General features: G+C 41.1%; 1 protein-coding gene across 4 annotated transcripts in view; it reads right to left on the bottom strand.

Annotated features, from left to right (window-relative positions):
- MYO5A (myosin VA) overlaps positions 1–20,203 on the bottom strand; it is a 195,308-nt gene that overhangs the window by 87,444 nt on the left and 87,661 nt on the right. For all 4 annotated transcript variants that reach the window (XM_059714677.1, XM_059714679.1, XM_059714680.1 and 1 more), the window contains exon 5: positions 6,802–6,958. In XM_059714677.1, the coding sequence (XP_059570660.1) occupies positions 6,802–6,958 (157 nt within the window). The remainder of the gene's footprint in view (positions 1–6,801; positions 6,959–20,203) is intronic.

Below are 20,203 nucleotides of genomic sequence, written 5' to 3' on the forward strand. Positions count from 1 at the left end.
TACTACAGAAAGGATGTGGACAAATTGGAGAGAGTCCAGTGGAGTGCAACAAAAATGGTGAGGGGGCTGGGGCACCTATCCTATGCGGACAGGCTGAGGGAACTGGGTCTGTTTAGTCTAGAGAAAAGAAGGCTGAGAGGGGATCTAATAACAGCTTTCAACTACCTGAAAGGGGGGGGGGGGGAGGGGGGGGGCTCCAAAGAAGATGGAGCTAGTGTTCTCAGTGGCAGCAGATGACAGAGTAAGGAGCAATGGTCTCAAGTTGCAGCAAGGTTAGATATTGGGAAGAATTTTCTCACTAGGAGGGTAGTAAAGCACTGGAACAGGTTACTTAGAGAGGTGGTAGAATCTCCACCCTTGGAGGTTTTTAAGGCCCAGCTAGATAAAGCTTTGGCTGGGATGATCTCATTGGGGATGGTCCTGCTTTAAGCAGGGGGTTGGGACTAGATGACCTCCTCAGGTCCCTTCCAACCCTAATTTTCTATGAAAATCGCCTGATTTTTAAAAAATGTTTTTAACTAGGAGAGAGTTTAAGGTATGCTGTTTAGGAACTGAAACCAGTAGTCAGAGATGTGTCCCATCCAGTGGAGATGGAGTTAAGATCTGGTGGCAAGGCAGAAAGTCATTTGCTGCTGGCTACCTATTACTTGTACAGGAACAGGCCAGGAAGAAATGTAGCTTGGATCTGTGATGCCCCTCTGAAGTTCTTATACCATACCACAAGCTTATCAAAAGAAAATGGAGGAAAAGGATAGACACTGTGGTCATGGATGGCAGTTTTGTGAATGCAACTCTAAAGTAAAGAATACATTAATTGGTTAATTGGTGCTTCTGGGCCTAGAGTAGTTTGATTTCATCTCTGACTTGTTATTACCACCTTACTTATTTATAAGTAACAATCTTCACTGATATAAAAACTAGAGAAAAATTCAATAGAACTGTTGAGACGCACAATTTGAGTTATAGATACACAATGCATAATGCAGGGACATGGAACAAAGCACTTTCTTTCCTGCAAGAAGCTAGTACAATACTCATTATTCAGCAGTTGACATCTAGGAATTACTAAGGATACCTAAAAAGGCTACATAGGAAGAGCATAAAGTTATTTAGTTCTGATAAAGCAGATTGCTTTTCTATCACATTCTACAGCATCTAATATATAAAATAGCCAATTGTGTCAAGTATAGATCCATACTAAAGTACATCAGAACTATGGAATGTAAAGCTGGGGGTATGGCCTACTTTTCTGGTTCATGTAGCTACTCTGTAGACACTCTGTACTGAAATAAAAACAGGAGAAAGATAATGCTGACCAAATGACAATTATTAAATATCCATATATTCAAATTTTTCAGCTGTGCAAGCAAAGACCAGTACTTGCTGAGCACTGGCAGGGGTACTGAATAGTACATAGGAGCCAGAGCCTTACAAAGGGGAATGAAGCTGCAGCAGTAGCATGTATAAATAGAGGCAAAGATTACACGAGTAGATTGTGTACTTCTGCATTTCTAACAATTTAGTTCTGAATGCCACATAGGCCTCCAAATAGTTAAAACCACTGGGCACTTTTTACACGTGCTCTGGGGGCAGGGGTAGTCGGCATGCACTTTAATTAGAGCAGCTCCAAGAGCCGCTCTAACTAAAATGCTACAGCGTCTTGTGTATTCATGCCCCCACACTTCAAAATGGTGGGGGGAGGCCTAGAATTTTAATTACCATGCTCAAGCAGGCTCGATTAATGAGTCTGTTCCAACGCACTCCACACTTGTGTACAGGCACCCATTGCTTTTAAACATGCACTGCTGCATTGTGAATAGCTGTGTGACAGTATGTTTTAACAAAAAAACCCCACAACAATTGCTGTACTGACTTATTCCTGAGAAATTAATTCCTTCTCAGGTATGCTGAAGCCTCAAGGTTTAGATGCATAAAATTTGCAATTTAAAATATTCTGCAAATTAAGTTTTTAAGAAGCCACTGGCACTGTAAACATTATGGTGTACTAATAAGGTAAGTAATGAGTACTAGAAACAGAGGACATGACAATCATTCCTTCAGAAGTGTGTCAGAGGATAAAATATACCTTGTAAGACATCAATAGTTACTTACTCACAGAAGCTATTGATTACAAAATAATAAGCATTTTAAAAGTCAGTAGCAACATTCAGTACTTAATTAATCCTCTGGCATTAGGAAGTACTTGGTAAATAAAATAAAAAAAGTGCGTCAGAAGCATTTCGGCATGAATTGTTGCAGCTGCCAAAGCTCCATTGGTTAGTAAGTCCATTTTGAAGTTTGAAAAATAAAATGGTGTTCTGTTCCTGACACTTTTTTTCATGTAGCTTTTCTTTCCTGCTCCAAATTAACCATAAAATCATAAATTATATTCTTCCTAGTTTACACAAATTAATATGGACTCCTGCTGATTCTGCAACTGCAGAGTTCAAAATGGTATTTTTGCTGCTCTACGACATACTAAAGCACAACTTCAGATTTCTTCATAAATATTTTCAGCTATGGAATGGTTGATAAAAAAAAAACCTCAGCAGATGCTTGAAATCAAGGAGAACCTCCACCCAATTATAACCATTTCAAAACTTGTTCAAATTTTATGTCTGCACTGGTTCAAGAAGGCTCTCTGTCCCTTCGTGTTACCAAAGGGAAAATAAACCACTATAATTTTTATTTTTAGATGTCTCAATTAAAGATAGTCACATTTCTAGTCCTCATTCATTTTAAAACTTCTTTGTTTTGGAAATTAAAGCACATCATTAGTGGCCATTTTTTTTTCTTTACCGTATTTTTTTCACAGAACATTTTGGTTTAGGAGTTGGACTTCAACTAAACAGCTGCCATGAACCTGTGGAGATCAATTAACCAACTTATCATATAAACCGGGCAAAAAATAAAGCATTTAATACAGAATGCTTGTACCTTCTGTAAATACCACAGAAGGTCTCTCAGCACTGCTACCACTTGTTAGTCCCCTGAGTGGTTCGTAGACAGTGGAGGGCAGTAGCAAAAGATGGGTGGACTAGTCATTTCAAATAAATCATTAGGTTTTTATCGCTCACTGCCGTTCTTGCAGTGAGATGAGGTATTTGATTTCCACCTGGCCCTTTGCCTGCTCTCCAAACATACTTCTACTGCTAGGCTACCAACAAGTGCAGCCCCTCTAGAAACCTTTTCTTTTTTTTTTTTCCTGTGGCAGCTGTGGCTCCCAGGGCCCCCAAACACGGGAGAGCTATTCAAACTATACCGGGCTGGCCCTGGATTGGGTCTGCCTGTAGCTTGACCCTTTGAGGTAAAGTTATCAATATGGCGTGAGCAAACATGCATCAGAGGCATGAAGATGGCTAAAATAATTTTCATCCCCCATGACGATTAAGCTTGGCCTAATTCCTTGCCATTTTATTTAAAAATGCATCTCAACATCTTTCTTAGTGAGTGACTCAGGTACAGCTGATTTAAAAACTCCAAGAGTGAATCTGTTCTTTAAGGGAGCCATTATAGGAACAGCCATCTTTTGGAATAATATGCAGTATTTATCTCTGAGGGTATTACACCACACAACCTTGTTTTGAAATGCCACACAGCACTGCAAACCAGGCAGAATTACCTTATGAGAGAATACATCAAAACCACATGTGTCACAGTTGTGCTAGGGCAGTTATAGCGTCATCTGTGCTTTTTGGGTGTCAAGAAGTGCTTGAGCAAGGAGGAAAGAAGGAATAAAACAGAGTTTAAAAATACTGGAAAGTAAAACCTGGCAGCATTTGCAACCAAGTTAGTGAATTTTATGAAATTCTGCATCTTTAAAATGCATGCCTGTGATGCATCATATTACCTTGAAAAGATGCTGCCTCTCTTACCTCCTGTTAATACCCACCAGTACCTCTGCTGTACACAGAACCTCAATATCAACCAGATCATAAAGCAGTGAACTTGTTTCTTAGGTCAAATAATTTTTTTTTCAGCAGAGAGCCATTTCTCTTAAAGAAATCTCCCAATACAGTTTTTCCACTGTGAACCAAGGCTCATTACAGTTCCTTAACCAACCAACATCTCGCTACAGTTTGAAGCTGTAGGAAATGCTGGTAAGTGAGAAATAGCTAAATGGTCATAAATACGAGAATGATAAATAAAAACTGTTTTCACTGAGTCATGAGATGTGATTGCAGAGCCTCTGGCCGTTATTTTTGAAAGCTTGTGGCAGTAGGGAAAAGTCTCAGATGACTGGAAAAGAACAAATATAGTGCTCATCTTTAAAAAAAGGGAAAAAGGAGGATATATCCAGGGAACTACAGACTAGTGCACCTCACTTCAGTCCCTGGAAAAATCATGGAGTAGGTCCTCAAGGAATTCATTTCTAAGCACTTGGAGGAGAAGGTGATTAGGTATGGTCACCATGGATTCACCAAGGGCAAGTCATGCCTGACTAACCTGATTGCCTTTTATGATGAGATGACTGGCTCTCTGGATGCAGGGAGAGCAGTGGACATGATATACCTTGACTTTAGCAAGGCTTTTGATACAGTCTCTGACAACATTCCTGCAAGCAAGCTAAGGAAGTATAAGTATAGCATGAGTGGACTGTAAGGTGGATGGAAAACAGAATGGATCGTTGGGCTCAGAGGGTACTAGTCAATGGCTCAATGTGTAGTTGGCAGCCAGCATCAAGTGGAGTACCCCAGGGATCAGTCCTGGGACTGGTTTTGTTCAATATCTTCATCAATGACCTGAAAGATGGAGAAGTGTACCTTCAGCAAGTTTGCAGATGACACCAAGCTGAGCGGGAAGAGTAGATACACTGGAGGGTAGGGTTAGTATTCAGAGACTTCGATATATTGGAGGATTGGACCAAAAGAAATCTCACGAGGTTCAATACAGACAAATGCAAAGTCCTGCACTTAGGATGGAACAATCCCATATAACAATATAGGCTGGGAACTGACTAGCTAAGCAGCCCTGCAAAAAAGGTCCTGGGGGTTACAGTGGACAATGAGCTGGATACGAGCCAACAGTGTGCCCTTGTTGCCAAGAAGGCTAACAGCCTCCTGGGCTACATTAGTAGGAGTGTTGCCAGCTCATCAAGGGATTCTGTCCCTCTGTTTGGCATTGGTGAGGCCACATCTGGGGTACTGTGTTCAGTTTTGGCCCCCCCCACTACAGAAAGGATGTTGACGAATTGGGGAGAGTACCGTTGAGGGCAGAGAAAATGGTTAGGTTGTCTGGGGCATATGACTTATGAGGAGAGAGTGAGGGAACTGGGCTTATTTAGTCTAGAGACTGAGGGGTGATTTAACAGCAATCTTCAACTACATGAAGCGTGGTTACAAAGAGGATGGAGCAGCGGTTCCCAAACTCTGACAGATTGCTCACAACCAATTTAAAACAACACAACCTTAAGTATCACCAGCAAATTTTTGTCATATAAAGTAATTATAATAAATCTGTTAATGCATACCACTGATAGGTTGTCTGTGTACCGCTGGTGGTACCCATAACAGAGATTGGGAACCGGTGAGCTAAAAACTGTTCTCAGTGGAGGTGGATGATAGAACAAGAAGCAATGGTCTCAAGTTGCAGCAAGGGAAGTTTAGGTTCGATATCAGGAAAAACTCTTGCACAAGGAGAGTAATGAAGCATTGGAACAGATTACCCAGACAGGTTGTGGAATCTCCTTGCTTGGAGGTTTTTAAGACCTGGCTAGACAAAAGCCTGGCTGGGATGATATAGCTGGGGACAGTCCTGTTTTGAGCATGGGGTTGGACTAGACGACCTACTCAGATCCCTTTAAACTCTAATTTTCTATGATTCTTTGAGATCTGGATAACCCTGCTCCAGTGGCATGGACACTGGAAGCCCAGAGGTTGAGAGTTTGAAGCCATAGCCAAAGCACTCACAGTGTGGCCATGTCAGATTCAAATGAATCTGTGAATTCTGCTAAATACCCTGGCACAAGGATATGAGAAAGGAAAGGATGACATCCAGATTTCCAAGTGTCCTCTTCATTTGTGTGCAAAAAAATGATTCTGCAGCAATAGGGAAATTACTCATTTTTCTTAAAATGTATTGGCAACAGTCTTACCTCTAGCCCAAAAGAAGATGGCATTCAAATGTAACCTAGCAAGTTAATAGTGCGATGCTTCAGATTGTCCAGGAAACTGGAAAGTTATCGTGAAATTAATTACTGCAGAAAGAATTTTCTTGGTTTTTTCTTAATATATTACTTGGTTGCAAGAATCAACTTCTTATACTTTAAGCATATTTTTACTTTGGTCTTCCCAGTAAGATACAGCCCATAAAACTGAACATTTCATATACACACTAATGATTCCCCTGAAACTATAATTTGTTACCTTTCTAGTGTGTCATTCAAATTTCTACAAATAAAAACAGACGTTTTAGCCTTCTGTAGATTTTTACAAGTATACCCATTCTATTACTTATTCATTGGATAACCACTCTTATGAGTCTTAATAGATTTTAAGCAGTTTTTCCTTAGAATTGCTCTGCTGCTTATAAATGAATTGATTTTTTTTTTAATTTACTTAATTTTTCACATAGTCTCTTCTCTTTACTCTTCTCTTACTAATGAATACTGCAGGAAGATAACTTAGAAAACTCTCTGGAAAATACAAATTCCAGAATAAATGACATTATGCTAATCTTCATAAACCTTATCTTCAGTCCAGTTTGGCTGCCTCTGGAAAAAAAAATTTCTGTTTGTTGAATATCTGAGTTAGTTCACAGAATAATGACCCCAATGTGTAAAGACTGGGTAACATCTCTTACCTCCATGATGGGGTTGGAAGCTAGTACTTTCTCCTCAACATTAGCGTCGCTCGCAGAACCACTTACAGTGGCAAAATATCTCATGGCATACTTAGCAGAGACGGTCTTTCCTGCTCCAGATTCTCCACTTACAATGATTGACTGATTCCGTTCATCTCTGAAACACAAAGACACGTTAATTAGCAGCTGTTCTCTAAGAAATACTTCTTCTTGTGCATCCAACCTAGCAACAACCCTCATCACAGGTGGTAATGGTATATATATTATACATGCATAAGGTAAAAAAAAAAAAAATTAGTAATCTAGTCTTTTTGGAGGGCTAATTGACTATCTGTGTATGGCCAGTATAGTAATTTAGAACTGGCACTGCTATTACAGTCTGCCCTGTCATTACATTGCCTTCAAAGAACTTGACCCTATAGCATATTAATTGGGATTTCATCCTGTTATTTCAATAATAATTTGTACCTATGTAGCTTTTTCATGCCTGAATCTCACAGCGTTTTACTAAATTACTAGTAATTATTGGTATTTTCATTTTACAGACATGAAAATCAGTGACAGAATCAGAAACAGAAAACAGGTGTTCTAATACCCACTCTTTTGATGTAAACAGTAGACAAGGCTTCTTATAAGGCTTTCTTTGAATTTGTTAACTGAAAGGTCTTACTTGATTATTTAATAGCAGCTCTGGAACCAGGGGTCCCTTTGCAATTCGTTCTCATTTTTGTTAAAATGGTCCATTTGCTACTAAAACAGTTTTTCTCCTCCTCAAGTTGGCACTGCCCACCCCCTGGTTTCTGGAGCTTTGCAAATTGACCATCAGACAATTTCACTTGCTAAAAAGATGTAAAACTTTTAAAACATTAAAAAATATACACAATATATGGAGCTTATACAATGTTTTATATTTCCAAAGCAATGGAGAAACTAAAGCGTATACCTTTCACGGTAAGTAACTATTATCTCTATTACAAATACCAGAAGACTGAGAAAGAAAAGACCAAATATGTGATGAAGGATGTACAGAGAATCACTCACAGAGCTGGCATTAGAACTCACAAGTCATTTACTCCAAAGCCCCAAACTGAATTCTCAGGACATGATACATTTCCTGTGCAGTATTTATAAATGAATGTCCAGGTATGTACGTGTTCAGACAGACTATATCCAGCCTGCCCAGTCTGCCAAAGTCATCAGTGGACGCCATACTGAAGAAATGGAATGAAGGAATATAAATATAGTTTACTAGCCTAATAAACATCAATTAATTATATCAATCAAAACCTGCTCTCAGAACACCTGGAGGTAAAGGACAGGAACTATGGGGACGGAGGAGGTTCCTGGTCCTGGGGAATGACTTAAAACTACACCCTGCTGAGTCTGGATGGTGTGGTGGGGCTGCTTGTGGCAGGGCAGCTTCTAGGAATGCCACATCTGTGCCTCCCCAGTGAAGGGTGAGTCTGGGGTGCCAGAAAGCCTCAGCCCTGCTGCCTTTCCCCCTGTGGAGGGGAAAGGATAGGGAAGCACACCCTGACAGAAAAGCACAGGGGCCCAGGCCCACTGAGTGAGTCCTGAGGCAGGACCCAGGCTCATTGTGTGGGGCCTGGAGAAGGGTCCAGGTATGTCTACAGACACCCAGGGCCTGAGTGGGTTGTAGGCCAAGAATGGGGTCCAGGCACATCTGTGGACACCTGAGGCCCACAGGGTGTAAGGACCCATAGCCCCAGCGAGGGGGGCAGAGTAGCGGCCAGCAGCCATGTAGAGTAGGGCCTTATGGGGCCTGAAGGACTGCACATGTATTGACCAGAGTTGCCAGAGCTGAGGCCCTAGTGCAGGGACATGAGTGGAGGCCCCAGTGAGGGGATACTGTGGCCAAGTAAGCCTTTGGATGCCTGAGACCATGTTTGGGCCAGAGGCTGAGTGTGGCTCAGCAATAGAGCTGAGAGAGTAATAGTGGATAGTGATCTCTTTGGATGCCATCTACAAGGCATGGGGCACGGTAAAGGGGAGGCTAGAGCCGTGTATTACACCCTTGGCATCAGGCATTAAAAAGGGCTACCTCCCACCTTGTTAACTCCTAATTGCTTCTATCAAAGGTGTGGCAGAAGAGGCAGGTGGGAGGACTGCCCTAAGACAGGCAGGTGGGCCAACATTGTGATTGGCCTCGAGATGGCCCTCTGTCACAAGAAGTTACACAAACTGGTTTAAGCCATCAGAAACTGGTTTAAACCTGTAACAGAACAGAAGTTCAGTGCACGTAAACCAGTTTCAAAGGCTAAGTACAGACAGTCAAAAAGCCTGTGGCTGAATGGATTCAGTCTTTGCAGGTTAGTCTAAACTGCAGAGATTAAACTGAAACAGAATTGAACAGATATTTTACCTTTGATTCAGGAAATGCAGCCAGATGCCTGCAGTTGCAGTTGCTCCTGCCAGAAGCCAGGGAGTGCTAAAGCACAACTCTCTGGCATGTAGCCAGCATGGGCTGTGTGTGTTTGCTGCTGCTTCTTGCTGCACCTGAGGTTTCTGGGATTTGCAGTCTACAATCACAGCAGCAGGATTTTGCACAGTTGCTTATCACTTCCTCTTCCTGCTTCCGGGTGCCTCTGGGATTTGTAGTCCACAGTTGCAGACAACACTAAGTTTGAGTGGGGGAACAGGTGTTTAACCCTCCTCCCTGGCCCCAGACCCCGGCCAGGGTTTGCCGGAAGGGGGGGGCAGTCCCCCCCTGCAGACTGGGCTGCATCCCCAGCCAGGCATGCTTCCCCCCACCCCTCCGCACAGCCAGCCCTCACTACACCAGCTAGGGAGCAGAAGGGCAGGGTCAACCCTTCTCTCTGGAGCAGACAGCACAGCCTAGTGCAGTCCAAGGCTGCAAAACGTTCTGGGATGCTGGAGGACTCTGACTGAACTAGGAAGGAGTCTGGGACAGAAGTTTCATAAACCAGTTTGACCCAAATTAGTTAAGTCTGATACTACATTCAACAAGGAGTATCTTAAACCAGTTTCAGCCATTTTGAAACTGGCTTATGTGCACTGAGCTTCTCTTCTGTTACAGGGTTAAGCCAGTTTCTGATCACTTAAAAATGGTTTATGTGTAACTTCTTTCCCTATCCAAAATGGTTGAAACTAGTTTAAGATAAGCCTGGTTGAATGTACAGCAGTATCAGACTTAACTGATTTGGGTCAAACTGGTTTATGAAACTTCTGTCCCAGACTCCCTGGTTCAAGTTAAATCACAGTTCTTCAGAATCCCAGCATGCTTTTCTGCTCTGTGCTGTGCTGTTTGCTCCAGCACAGAAGGGTTGGGTGGGGGGGGTGGGGGGGAGAAAGAGGCAGGGGCTGCCCCTTCCCAGGCAAACCCCAGCTGGGGTCTGGGGCCAGAGATGGGGGCTAAACTTCCCTTTCCTTAAGTACAGAGATGCCCTGCCCTGCTAAAAACTTACTGCTGGTGGCAGCTGTGGACTACAAATCCCAGAGGCACCTGGAAGCAGGAAGAGGAAGTAATGAGCAACCTTTCAGAGTCCTGCTACTGTGATTCTGGACTGCAAATCCTAGAGACCTTGGGGTCAGCAGGAAGAAGCAGCAAACACACAGCCCATGCTATGCCAGAGAGCCCTGCTCTAGAGCTCCCCAGCTTCTGGCTTGAGCAACTGTAGGTAAGTGGCTGCATTTCCTCAATTAAGAGCAAATGTCTATCCAGTTGTTTCTCAGTTTAATCTCTGCAGTTTAGACTAACCTGCAAAGACTGAACTGATTCAGCCTCAGGCTTTTTGACTATCTGTATTTAGCCTGTGCGTTCTCAGCTTCTGGTTCATCAGTATACTGTGTGTGAATGAAAACAGCCACAGTTGTGCACTGTCAAATGTTAAAGATGACTGGTTCAGAAGGAAAAAAATCACAACAAAATCATTCAGCACGAAGTTCAGTAACCATTAATGTAGCCACACTGTGTGCAATACTGCATCCGTTTATATCTTATGAAAAGAAGGGCCACTCTCATGGCTGGAGTTGCTGGTCTTCAAAAATGTTTTCAGCACAGAAATCAAAGCCAGCTCTTTTGGCAGCCAAAAAAGTCTAGTGCACACTCCAGTCTGAATAAGGAAGGCTGTGTGGGACTCCCTGCAGCAAAGATCAGGAATCTGCATCAAGAGAAAGAGGGGAAAAGAGTCCAGCTCCTTCTTCATTTCTTCATTACTGAGATTTACTCTAGGAGTATCAAAAGACAGAGGAGAGTAAGACTATTTTGTGCATATCAGGCGATTGTGTGAATAAAGCTAGTTGCTGGAGATGAAAAAGGGAAATAGAAATAAGTCTGTAGTGGCTCTGAAAGAAGCCCAGTGTTATCTTTTTTTGTTTGTTTGTTCGGGGTTTTTTTGTTTAACTTGTATGACCAGCAATGAGCCGGTTCTTTCTTATGTAGGCAGCCTCAACTTTTTGTCAAGAGTGGGCCAAAAGTAGAAAAAAAAAATCTATTAGTAAGAAATTTGTCACATTTCTTCCTCCTGTACTCTGTCACACAGAAAGAATAAATTTTTACTGCTCTTAGAATATTTTTTCATGGTGCAGTCTAAGAAGCTGTATGACCCAGATGATAAATTTACAACTGGATTACAAGCCTTTTATAGCTGCATCAACAATTTGCTTTCAAATAAGGCCCATATTTATCAGAAGTCATTACTCATGTGAAAATTAAGTAGCATATTAAATTTTAGTCTAGTTCCTGAAGGACAGGAGCCACATAAAAACAAAACAACCCATCACCACAAACCACACTGCCATCAGGACTGTGAGATATGTGGCAGAAGTCGCAACAGAGAAACCACAGACTGAACAGCTTCTACCCCTTTACCATCTCCAGAGCAGTGGTCAGCAATGTCTTTAGGTTGCAGGCTAGTGTGACCCAGTTTGGGTCAGAGGTGGGTGGGAAAGCAGTTGCTGGCTGCATGGCAGCCAGGAAAAGTACCTACTACCTGTGCTTTTCCTTCAACAATACAGGTAGTGCCATAGCTGGATCTCCTTCCTGTGGTGGCAGGTGAAAGTGACTCCTGTCACAGCCCCCAACCACTGAATGCTGCTGAAGTCCCACATCTCCAGGCTGGATCAAATGGCTCTCAGGGCAGAATCCAGCCTGCAGGCCACAGCTTACTGGCTCCTATTCAAAAGGAAATCCCTCCAGGAGTAGGCTAGGGATGAGTGGCAGAGCAATCCAGGGGGAATCATACTGTTGAGGAATATACTCTACCCTGCATTCTAGTAAAGGACTTTTGCTCCTTATCACCCAGAGAAAGACTCACTGAAATTATTGCATTAAGAAACTTTTAAAGTAGTGTCACTACTCAGGATTTGGATTAGATGTCCACATGCCAAGTCTTAATACTGCAATTGTCTACCTATGTTATGTATCTGTTCAGTTGTTTGCAAAACTGTAATGTTTGAGTTTATAACATTATAAATCCTTGATGTATGTATTTATAATAGAAATGCTGACAAACCACATCTCAAGTGCCAGGAATGAACCATCATAACAAAAAAGTCTTAATCTATTAATTGTGCATCCCACATCTAGCACAGATAAAAGAAGGCTGTCTGGGCTCAATCTTCTTCCCTAACTACAAGACATTCAGAGTAGAATATGACTGGAGCAGACTTGGCACAAAGAGGTTCTATATGAAATGGAAAGTTGTTGCTGTTTATGTTGCAGCAAACGCTCCTGCTTGTGAAAGTGATGGAAATCATGAGAAACAAAAGTGTCTCTCATTATGCGTATTCAGAGCCTCCTTGCACTGTCCTACCAGAACTCAATGTTGCTCAGAACATCTCTCGTCTTTAAAAGTACATAAGTCCATTGTTTTGCATTAAAACACTGGAGTGACTAGCCTCTAACAAGAGATCCTTGTTTCATTGTCCTCCAGATTTTTGCCAGAGGAGGGTAGGAAAAAATACCAAAACTTCCAAGATTTCACTTTGCATTTAAGTAAGAAGAAAATGGGATGACAATGCTTTTGGCTAGGATAAGCCCAACTCCAGGAGAAAAAAAGGACCAAGTCTTGCTTGGGATGTAATATATGGAGAATATGTTTTTGTAAAATACAAATGGAAATTAGAAATGGCTTGAAAACACATGCCTACTTTTGTGGAGATACGGAATGAATGACCTAATTTTTTTTTGTCTTATACACAAGATCTTAATACAGTCTACTACTTCTACAATTCTCTATTTCACTGAAATTGAAGGCTAAGATTTTCTGAAGCGATCAACATTGATTGAACTCTAACACCACTGAAACTACTCACATTGACCTGAGTAGGAAAAGAGTTAGATTAGTGCCGAACATTTTTAGTATGAATGGGGGGGGTTAAGATTTTCAAAGCTATGGAAACAGTTATTCTGGGGTACAGCTTAGTTATCATCTCAATGAACTCTGCCAGCATAATATTCCAACAAATTTTTGTATGCTGCTGAATCAGATGAAGAGGTACACATAAATAAGAATACATTTTTTAAAAACTCTGTGTCAAACCTGATGCTTCTCAACTTGGGCATGAAGTGTAAAATGAAGGTCCAAGGTTGAAGTTTGTACAAACCTCTTCCAAAGTTGCAGTCACCTAAATTGGTTCAAACAGACCCGAATCATTCTGTGAAACTACACAACAGATTACTGCAGTCCAGTGTGTGATAGGGAGACTGTGCTATTTTACATTGAAGGACAGAGTTTTTGGAAGTACTCTAGACTGGGAAAAGAAGTGGGTCCAGAATTACAGACAACCTCCTTCTTACACAAATGTGCATAATGGCATACCTACAACACTTTCTAGCACTGCTGGCAGCAAAGCTTTAAATCAATGGAAGCCAACCTTTTTGGCATACATGCCACAAGTTAGCTCCATACCCATACCAAGTGCTTCTCCAATCCCCTTCCCTGGCCCCTCTACTGCTTTATTTCTTTTCTCCCTGCCCAATCTGCTGCTCTGCTTCTTTGCTCTCTGCCCAGTCTGTCACATGCCACCTCACAGAGGCTGATCATGCTGCTTGTGGCACAGGTGCCGCAGGTGGTCATCTCTACTTCAATTCAGATGCAAGATTTGCTGTCAGTGTTTTTGGTTGTAGCCATGTTGGTCTAAGGACATAGGTAGGAAATGTTCGCTGCTTAGATGTGATATCTTTTATTAGACCAATGGAATAGTTGGAAAAAATGGTCTAATAAAAGATATCACATCTAACTGAAGAACCAGATTTGCTGTCAGGCCTTTGAGGTTTTGTGCTGAGCATACACTACTTCTTGATTTTTATTGAGTGGATAGTAAAAAACAAAGTTTCAGAATCCCACAGATTCTAAATGCAAAATACTTATACCAATGCCCAATGCAAAGGGTCACCATGCCAGTAAAACACATATTTACAGTTTAACCACTGCCTTGGGGCTCTTGCACAAGAAACTGTAAACAATCATCTTGATTTTGCCAAATATGTAATAATTGTGAATACAAATAAGTATCTGGAACTGTGACAAGCCATTTCCACATAAAGCTCAAGCAGCACGTACATTTTGGTGCAAGTCATTGGAAGTATGGTCCGAGAGAGAGAGAGGTACCACTATTAACTAATTAATCTTCACTAATCACCATACAAGATAGTCACTGACGACCTGCACATGGAGAAACTAAGGGAGATGGGGAGCTCAAATAGCAAAGATCAAATTATAATTGTACAATTCTTTCTTTACAGCCTTATTTCATTCCTGTACATTGCGATTCCACTTGGATCCACCTCCTGAATCCACTAGATTTTAACGTTGAAAGGTATGTTATTTCCAGCACTACATCCATCATTTCCAAAACAAGCTCTCTCAAGGATTTTGACAGTTGAGAAAGACAGATAGAAACTCTATCAGGCCTTTTCAAACTTCCTATCTGCTGTATGTCTGTCTGTCTGTCTACAGCCTGGACCTTTGAGGCATCAGCACTCAAAGAATTAAAGAGCTTCTCATCAATGGTTATTTCAATTAGACCTAAAGAAGCACAGAGCTTTATCCTTCTGAATCTAATCAGTAAAGCACAAGTTTTTTTTCTGGTTTTTTTTACATGACTGATCCTTAGGCTGTGTCACTCCAGCCTGTCCTTTAGGTTCAAGGCAAACAAATAAAGTGAAATCACTTCATACATATATATGAGAGAGAGAGAGAGAGAGAGATTGTGGATTAAGCCCTGGACCTCATACATGCAAAGCATGTACATTTCTGGTGAGCTAAAGAGAGAGAAATATTTAATATTGATATATACCTATAAAAATATAATCCCAGGACCTGACTGATCATAAAATCAGCACTCCCTTTTTACTGAATTACCACACAAGAGATCAGCAGAGATGTTCAGTGAAGACCCCTCAGTATGAAAGGAGAGAGGGTAACTAGAAGACACTTCTGATCCAGAGAACTTTGAAACTTGCTCCTTTTAGATTGAAAGCAGTCCAAATCCATTGCCTTGCGGGCAGAGCTCGTATTTTTGTAGAGGTTTTTGAAGATGGTGTCTGAAATGGTAATACCTTCAGAGAATATTTCCTCCTTACCTCTACTGAGTTGAAAGCCCTAATTAATCTTCTGCCATATTTTGTAGGGGTGCTGCTAGTTTCTTGTTCTTACATAGGAAGATGTGCTTGGATTGAAGGTAAGGACACCTACAGCTTGTAAAAGGCTTCTGCGTGAAGTTCTTTAAGAACAAGAGAGTAAGCAGAAGCCTTACACTTGTGGTAGGGAACTCCCTGCTAAATATGTACATCCAAATCATGTATTTAGGTGGTCTCTATTATTAAAACATCAGCAGTCTTCATAATTTGAATGTTTTTATTCTCAGAACAGAAAGCCATACAAGGCAGGGAAATGTTATTATCTATGTTTTTCAGATGGGAAACGAAGGTACAGAGAAACTATGCAACTTCCTAAAGTTACACGTGACATTTGTGAAAAAACAGAGAGTAGTGAACCATGGACTCCCATGCCACAATCCTCCTGTTCCTCCTCCCTCTCCCCCTTTAGTCTATGAGGTTCTATGACTTGATCCCTCTAAACAGGGGTACACCTGCATATTCTTTTCTTTACATCACAAATGAGCATGATGATGGTATGCTTTTCTAATCCACTGCTTTCTCTCCACTGCTACACTTGCCCGCTATGATCCTTCAATTAAATACTCTAAAAGTATGACCTTTTGAGCTACAGCTGAATTTTGCAGACCAGTCTATGAAACTATTTTGGCACATAGATAGGGATGGCCTGATTTGGCAGTGTCTCTTATAATTGTCAAGTATGTTGCATTTTATATAATCTTTTTCATTGTATAATGCTGTTTCCAACTGTTATTTCCAACTGAAGCTCCTTTGGAGAGTTCTGCTAGGGAGCCAATAGATAGCAGCCAAATTATTTTACTTAATTTTGAAAATGCTGTCCTCAACAATATCTTGTTGTTCTGCATCAAGATAAGAATGGACCAGAACATCCAAGTGAGTATTACATATACAGCATTCTCTTGTTACACTGAACAAGGAAAAATACATATAAAAAGTAACAACGTAAATTAAAACTTCTACATACATTATTACACTGATGACTGGAATCTGTAAACAATAAGTCTTGTAAATTGTTAGTTACCAGAAATTTCTGTACTATTTTCATAGTCAACACCTACTCTTTTTTCAAATCCTACAATTAAAATTGAGGCTTCATAATCAATATAGAGATAAAAGGGAGAGGAGAGGAGTTGTGCCTACTTGTTAGCTACAGTGCCTTGCTATTGTTACTAAGCTTTACAATTTTTTTTATTTTTTATTTTTTTTTATTACTTATTTTACTAAAATACTCTGCAAGTAAGGAATACCAGAAGACCAAACGTATATAAACACCCCACCCTCAGCCTGAATCATTATTCCCTAGAAGTCTTGCTTGCATGGACAGGTACAGCATTTGCAATCAACAAAGTCAGATGTTTGCCATTTTATGTCACAGTTGGCAAAGTTATTTTTTACCAGAGAAAAGCTGTGAAATCTGGTAACAGGGCGTTAACAGTGGGGAAATGCTGACTTTCAGAAAGATCAACACTGGAGTTCCAAAGAGCTCAGAACATGCAGATGTGGCAACGTGATATATGCTTCCAGGACAAAGATGAGTATTTCAACAGTTATTTACTTCCTTTTCAGTTGTTCTTCTGCTTTGAACACTGTCCAAAATCTGTTTAAACTTGCTTAAATGGAACAAGCGGCATATGAGAAATAAGAATGAAAGGATAAGAGAGACAGAAAGAGAGGCAGGCAGACACACACACGTGACTTGGCAATAATTTCTAGATAGAAATAGAAAGATAAAGCTCATAAGAAAATGTATGCCTACTGTCTCACATGAAGTCAACAATATAAGGACTTATACAACTCTTATTCAAATGAGTAATATATTCATGCATATAGTCACAAGAGCAATGCCATCAAATTCATTTCAATTCATCCAAGTCATGCTGTCTTGTTCAAGAATAAAATCCCAGAGTGGAATCCCAGACTTCACAGGAATACATCTGTGAGAGAAATCATGTGCTGAGATGCCCCACCATCACCTGGTCAATACAGTGGAGTTTATCCCTAATGAAAAAGCTCTTGTGGCCCATCCTAGTAACTGAGTCATCCAAGCTGTGATACCATGTCTCAGCACCATTCTTTTACTGCTCCCTTCTCCTGTCCTCCTCCCTCCCCTCAATCCAAAACTCATCAACAGTGTATTAATAAGGTTTCTTCTGGCCACAGCTACCTCCAGGATGCTGTGCATAAGGCTTTTGGAGCTAGAAGGAGCTATGTACTCTCCCCCGCCAGCTTACTCCTCTCACAGATATGCAAAAACAGTTCCACTGGATAGGTCATACAGGAGGGAATGGAATTCCACACTGGCAACTGTACCTCCTTTCTACATGGAAGTAAGGGAAGACAGGGTCCAAAACTGTGTATATAAACAAAAGGAGATGGTGTAATCCATCCCAAAGAAATTACTTGTGAACAAGTCTTCACAGGATTTGAACCTCCACATTGTACAGCAACCCAAAAAATATGTTAACCATTCCACTGGCTTGATCTGACTGAATGGCAAACATTAGATTTCATTAAAAAAAAACAAAACACAAAAAACCCAAAAAAAAACACAAGCTTCTGGCCCTCTGCCTGAGTCTGATGACAGCCCGAAATGATGACTCCACTAGCTAGCAATTCTACTGAATTTTTAACACTGAAGTTTAATGACATTGTAAATGTAAGCTTTGACTACTGTGTTGCTTATTTTAGCAGTGACATGGAGTGAGCATAGGGAGTGGGGAGTTGGGACTTACCAAAAGGAGGGAGAAGCAAAGAAAAAAAAAATATAAAAAAGATAAGGAAAGAAATAATAGAAGTAGGAGGATGATTATCTTGATGGCAAGCAAATTTCTCTGAAGTACTGAATGTGATAATAAAGTACCTAACAAATTCTTGAATAAACATGCCTTGATTTTTCCCATTATTTAGGATTGCTTATGTTCTTTGCTAAAAGTATGCTGTTCCCAATGAAGCCAGGATTGAGCCTTCTGAGTGCTGTAATACACTATTCAACACTGATCTAGCACCTTCTATTTTCAGAGCACTATACCAACATTATATTTATAATTAATGTTCACCAACTGCTGTCATCAAAACTTCATAGTTCCATGAAATCATAGAGAAATCATCCAGTTATGACCAACTATCTGGAAGTATATTTTCTTATTTATCATCTATGGGAAAGGAGGGAATAATCAAGGTGGAAAAGCAAATTCTAAGAATCAAAATATAAAGTTATAAAGCAAAATGTAAGGTATACAAATTAAGAGGTGTCAACCGATCCTTCAAGAATAAGAGAATCATCACTGCTTATGCTAGAGACTATTTAAATATAGCATCAGGAAGTATTAAAGATGATGAAAAATACAACCTAACAAAAGTATACAAACAGTAGTTATCATAACAGTAAGATTATTGCCCTAAATTTAGCAAATTTATGAATTAAACAATCAAATCTCAAATGAAATGCTGCAGAACTTAAACTGGGATTTCTAAACATCCAACAGTTGAATTGCAAGCCTGAATATATATTGTGACTTTTAGTCTTGTTAACTAAGGAATGAAAAGTGAAGTGAGATTAAAGCAATAATGACCCAGAGAGAACCTAAAAAAAAGAGAAGAAAATAAGCACTGTTGCTGGAAAATATAGCATTAAGTGATTACAGAATTGGAAACAAAGTGAGAAATTAGAGGGGACTGAACAGGTTTCATAGATTTCATAGACATTAGGTCTGGAAGGGACCTCGCAAGACCATTGAGTCCAGCCCCCTGCTCCAGGGGCAGGAAGTCAGCAGGGATCATAGGATCCCAGCATGATTAACATCCAGATATCTTTTGAAGGCGTTCAGAGTAGGTGCTTGAACCATGTCCAGCAGCAATCTATTCCAAACCTTGGGGGCTTGGACAGTAAAGAAATTCTTCCTTATGTCCAGCCTGAAACGGTCATGGAGGAGCTTATGACCGTTCGACCTTGTCATCCTTTGAGGCGCTCTAGTGAATAGATGTTCCCCCAGATCCTGGTGAGCACCCCTGATGAACTTATATGTGGCCACCAGATCACCCCTGAGCCTGTGCTTTTCCAGGCTGAAGAGTTCCATGGCTCTCAGCCTCTCTTCATAAGGTCTGTTTTCCTGACCTCTGATCATGTGCGCGGCTCTCCTCTGCACCCTCTCAAGCTTCTCCACATCCTTTTTGAATTATGGAGCCCAAAACTGGACACAGTACTCCACCTGCGGTCTCACCAAGGCCAAGTACAACGGGAGGATGATTTCCTGGGATTTACTTGAGAAACATCTGTGGACGTAAGCAAGCATTTTGCTTGCTTTACTAGCAGCAGTATCACATTGCAGGCTCACGTTCACCTTGTGGTCAATCATAACCCGCAAGTCCCTTTCATCCATAGTGCTAGCCAGCATAGCACTGCCGAGCCTACAAGGATTCTGCAGGTTTTTCTTCCCAAGGTGGAGAACCTTGCATTTTTCAGTGTTAAACACCATCAGGTTCTCATCTGCCCATTTCCTGAGCCTGTCAATGTCAGCCTGGATCACCCTCCTGTCTTCAGGTGTGGACGCTTTACCCCAGAGTTTGGTGTCATCAGCAAACTTGGCCAGTCCACTTCTGATACCAATGTCTACATCATTAATGAAGATGTTAAATAGTACAGGCCCAAGGACAGAGCCCTGGGGGACCCCGCTGGCGACAAGGCACCACGATTGATTTCCGTCAACCACCATCCTCTGGGTCCTACCACGGAGCCAATTCCCCAGCTAGCGGATCGCGGTGTGGCTGAGGCCACAG

Source organism: Alligator mississippiensis, chromosome 11 (assembly GCF_030867095.1).
Source record: "Alligator mississippiensis isolate rAllMis1 chromosome 11, rAllMis1, whole genome shotgun sequence".
In the NCBI taxonomy this organism is placed as follows: Eukaryota; Metazoa; Chordata; order Crocodylia; family Alligatoridae; genus Alligator; species Alligator mississippiensis.